The sequence below is a fragment of the Nothoprocta perdicaria genome, unplaced genomic scaffold (genome assembly GCF_003342845.1).
Source record: "Nothoprocta perdicaria isolate Ctin4 unplaced genomic scaffold, notPer1 scaffold_879, whole genome shotgun sequence".
In the NCBI taxonomy this organism is placed as follows: Eukaryota; Metazoa; Chordata; class Aves; order Tinamiformes; family Tinamidae; genus Nothoprocta; species Nothoprocta perdicaria.
Window position 1 is genome coordinate 1 of NW_020456175.1, and position 4,480 is coordinate 4,480.

The window sequence follows — 4,480 nt, forward strand, 5'->3', positions numbered from 1 at the left end:
GGAATGGGGGAGGAATGGAACCTGGAATAAGGGGGCAATGGGGGCAGAAATGGAGCCCGAAATGGGGCGGGAATGGAGCCCGGAATGGGGGTGAGAAAGGAGGGGGAACAGAGTCTGGAATGGGGAGGAATGCCGCCCGGAATGGGAGGGGGAATGCAGCCTGGAATGGGAGGAAACAGAGCCCGAAATGGGGGGAAATAGAGCCCGGAATGGAGCCCAGAAAGGGGGCGAGAAAGGAGGGATGGAGCCCGGAAAGGGGGGGGAAATTGGCCTTGGAGGGGAGGGATAAAGTGGAGGGAAACAGGGAAATGGAGGGGAGAAAGCAAGGGGAAAATTGGTTGTGGAATGAGGGGAGAAAGTGGGGGGAATTGAGCCCGGAATGGGGGGGACAAAGCTGGGAGAAGGGATAAAGCGGGGGGAAATTTTGCCTGGAATGGGGGAAGGAAAACTGTCCATGTGGGGGAATAAAGCAGGGGGAAAATATCACTTGTGGAATGGAGGGATAAAGGAAGACATTCCCAAAAAACACCCGCCCGGGTGGAAAAGGGGGGAATCCACCCGGGCAAGGCCGGGAGCTCCATCCCATCCCTTCCCTCCTGCTCCTGAGCAGCAGGGCCCCCCCTTCCCAATCCCGAGGGTTCGACGGAGATGGGAAGCAGCAGCTGCGCCGGGGCGGGGGGGGATTTTCCTTCTTTATTCCATAAGGGACGAGCCGGGCTCTCAGTGCCGGTAGTGGGGGCTCCGCGAGCGGGACCGGGAGCGCCTGTGCGGGGACGGAAGGGAGACGGGGGTGGGAAGGGGCTCCCAATCGCGGGAGCTGCGGGATGGGGCCGGGAASGCCGGGCTCTACCTCCTGGACGAGCTGTATTCCCGACCTGCGGAGAGGCGCGTGAGGGAGCGGCGCGGCTGTAGTGACCGCCTGTTCCCCCCCCCGCCGCCGCCTGTTGCCACTCACTGTATCGCGGCGACGGCGAGCGGCTCTGCCGGCTGTACTGGCGCTCCCACTCCTCGCGCTCCTTCTCCCGCCGCTCCCGCTCCCTGCCGGAAAAGGGAACGGGGAGRGGGGGTGAGATCCCGCTGCTTCCCAAGCGCCCCCCCTCTCCGGGAAGACGGGAAGCGCCCGCAATGTCGCGAGGAGACGGGGCGGCTGTTACTTCATGCGGATCTTCCGGGCCATGGCCCGCAGCTCATCCTCGCGCTCCTGCCGGAGAGGGAAAATCCGCCTTAAATCCTGGGAAAAGCGCCACCCCCCGCCGCGGGCGCCGGGATGAGTTCCCCCCCCAACCTGTCTCTCGTGCTCCTGCTGCAGCATCTTCTCCTGCGCCGCCTTCTTGTCGGCTTTGACTGCGGGAAAAGCGGGAAAAGTGGGAAAAGCGGGAAAAGCGGGAGAAGCGGGAAAAGCGGGAGCCGGGGGGCGCCGGGGGGCTCACACTGCCGGTTGAGCGCCCGCTGCATGCGGAGCTTGAGCTTCTCCTGYGGCGTCAGCTTGGGCTGCGGGCGGGAGCGGAGCCGCGTGTCCGGCGGCGGCGGGCGGCAGCCAGGACGCGGCGGCCCCGGCGGCCGCAGGGATTCCCTGCGGCAGAGCCCGGCGGGAAGCAAAGCCCCCCCCCGCCCCAGGGCGGATCCCCCTCATCCGAGCCCRGCTCCCGATCCCGCGTGGAGCTGCCGCTCCGGCTCCCGCGCCCCGGGATGGGCCACAGGGGAGGGGACGCCCCGGGAAGGGGACACCGGCCACAACCCTCCTCCTCCTCCAGCCCGGCCACCACCGTGTCCCTCGGGCTGCTCGGAAGTGCCGGGAATTAAACAGCTGGCGTTAAATTCTTACTGACTTTGGCAGCTCCTGTCTCTTTACCAGCGGCAGGCTCAGCCCTGGGAGCAGGGAAAAACCGGGAATGAGGGCGAGGCGGCGCCGGCGGCGCCCTTCCCGGCCCCCCGGCACCCACTTTTTCAGCTTCTCCCCCAGGGCCGGGGACGCGGCGGGCCGGAGCGGCTTCTCCCGCGCCGCCGGAGACGCCGACTTGCTGCGGCTGCGCGAGTCGCTCCCGCTGCTCCCGCTGCTGCTCCAGCGGCGGCTCCAGCGGCTGCTCCGCCGGGAGCGCTCCCCGGATCGCGAGCGGCTCCTGTGGCAGCGGCGGGGGCTCAGTCCCGCGGCGGCGGCCACCCCCTTCCCGCCGCCGGGAATAGCGGGAAGGGCTCCGGCTCACCTGGAGCGGCGGCGGGAGCCGTAGCGGTAGCCGCGATCCGGCGAGTAGGAGCGGGAGCGGCGGCGGCCGTCCCGGGAGCCGCCCCTGGAATAGCGGCGGCTGCGGGAGCGCGAGCGGGAGTAGCGGCGGCTCCGCGAGCGCCGGTAGCGCCCGGAGCGGCGGTAGCCGCCGCGGTACGAGCGGGAGCTCGAGCGGGAGCTGGAGGACGACGACGAGGACGGCGAGGAGGAGGAGGACGAGGAGCGTCTCCTGGAGGGGACGCACGGGGGGACACGGGCGGTTCAGGCGGGATCCGGCCCAGGCCCCCGGAACAAGCGGCTGCCGCACCGGCCCCGGAACAGCCGCACGCAGGCGCTTTGTTCGGGAACAGCGAGTCACACTCAGTGCCGGGATGGGACCCGTGAGCACGCCATTCCCAACCCCGGGAGCAGCCTGGATGCTCCCTTCCCTTAGGGCAAGCTCCGATTCCCAAATCTGCTTCCCAAATCCTCCACCCTGAGGTGCCACCGAGTCCCTCTCGGAGCAGTTGCCCTCCAGTCCTGCTCCCGTTTTCCTGGTCYGCCGGCAGCGGGAGGAACAGGGATTCTCCGAGCATCCCGGAGCCCTGCGGGATCACGGATGCAGCCCCTTCCCAGCTCCGATCCTCGGATGTGGCTCCCCCGGCCGTGGGGCCACCCACTGTCCCCCCCCTTGGAGAAGCGCCCCGGATGCCGGGACCGTGTCCGAGCGGAGCCAGCCCTGCGCTTAGGGATTGGGAAAGGGAGCCGGATGGGAAGAGTTACCGACCGGGAAGAGGCGCTATGACCTGCCGCGGCGCTGCCCGGCTGTCCTGGAGCGCAGCGCTGCTTCCCGAGCGCGGCGGATTTCCCGGGAACGCCGCCGGCCTGCGCGGCCGCCGCCGCCGCCGCCGCCTCCTCGTCGCTGCCGCCGAAGCTCGTGATGAAGGTGATCTTCTCCTCGTGGCCCGGCGACGGCGAGCGGGAGCGCGAGCGCGACTCCGACGTGGATTCCGAGGGAGACCTGGGAGGCGGCAGCGTCACGGAGCGCCCGGGAAGCGGCCGGGATCCGGGAAGCGGCGCCACGAGGCGCTCACCGTTTGTAGGGATCGTACGTGGGGCTGTCTCTGCGGGCGTAGCTGCAACGAGAGGCGCTGTCGGAGCAGGGAAAAACCTCYGGAGCTTCCCCGGGCGCGGAGCGCCGGCGCCTCCCGCGGCTCTTCCCGGCGCGGGGCTCACCTGGGAGGGCTGATCTTCCGCCCTTTCAGGCGCTTCTCCCGGAATTCCCTCCTCTGGCGCCGGGAGCGGCGGCCCTGCGGGACGGAGGCCGATGCAGGCGGATGGCGGCGCGTTCCCGGGATGCGCCAGCTCCGCTCCCGCTCCCTCACCGAGTACATGGCCTTCTCCTCCTCCAGCGCCTTGGCGTGCTTGATGGCCTCCGCCTCCTCCTTGTCCTTCCGCAGCATCCTTAGGGAAAACCCCTTGGAGCGGCCGCTGCCGGAGCCCCCCGGGCTCCTCCGCACGGAGCTTCCCGGAGGCTCGTCCCGCGGAGGGGCGGCTCCGGCGCGGCCCCGCTCCGTACCGGACGAAGTCGCCCTCGGCCATGCCGTACGTGGTGGCCTGCTTGTTGAGGTCGGCCACCTGCTCCTGGTTCAGCTCATCCACGTCCACTTCCACGTCTGCCGGCGGAGCGCGGGCCGCCTCAGCGCCCCGGCGCGCTCCCAAGGGCCCCGCGCGCCTCCGCGCGCTCCGGCGGGAACGTTACCGATGTCGGGGATGACCTCGTCCTCGTCCGTGTTGCTCTCCTCCTCGGAGTCCTCCTCGTCGGCGTGCTTTTCCAGGGAATTCTCCAGCTCGGCCACCGTGCTGTCCTCGTACGTGTAGCCGATGGACGCCTTCTTCTCCGCCAGCCTGCGCGCGCACGCGCTGAGCGCCGCTCCGCGCAGCGGCGCCGGCCCAAAACCCCCGGATTTGCCCCCAAAGCGCCCTCGGGGCCCCCTCGCGCTCTCACTTCTTCTTCTCGTCCTCGTTGGGTTTCTGGAGCCCCCCGTAGAGCTCGTCGATGTAGATCTGGTAGAGACACTGCTCCTCCGAGACTGCGGCGCCGCGCGCGGAATGCCCGTCAGCTCCTCCGCAGAGGCCGCATCCCGGAGCATTCCCGGCGGGAATTCCCGGCGGGAGCCGGGCCCGGCTCTCCCGCCGGCGGGAGCCACTTACTGCCGGCGAAGTCGTTCTGCACGAGGCCCCGGTAGCGCTCGTAGTTGCACTTCCTCTCGTCCG

The 4,480-nt window shown here is 69.6% G+C and overlaps 1 protein-coding gene across 1 annotated transcript; it reads right to left on the reverse strand.

The window, feature by feature from the left end:
* Positions 1-955: 955 nt before the first annotated feature.
* LOC112958509 (CLK4-associating serine/arginine rich protein-like) lies at positions 956-4,478 on the reverse strand (the record flags this gene model as incomplete). The annotated part of the gene is made up of 15 exons (XM_026052353.1): positions 956-1,038; positions 1,155-1,201; positions 1,286-1,344; positions 1,431-1,491; positions 1,826-2,120; positions 2,205-2,453; positions 2,532-2,558; positions 2,655-3,224; positions 3,298-3,339; positions 3,440-3,513; positions 3,589-3,667; positions 3,783-3,879; positions 3,966-4,111; positions 4,212-4,296; positions 4,418-4,478. Coding segments are annotated over 15 exons (1,975 nt in total), but the record flags the coding sequence as incomplete, so codon positions are not given.
* Between the last annotated feature and the right edge of the window lie 2 nt (positions 4,479-4,480).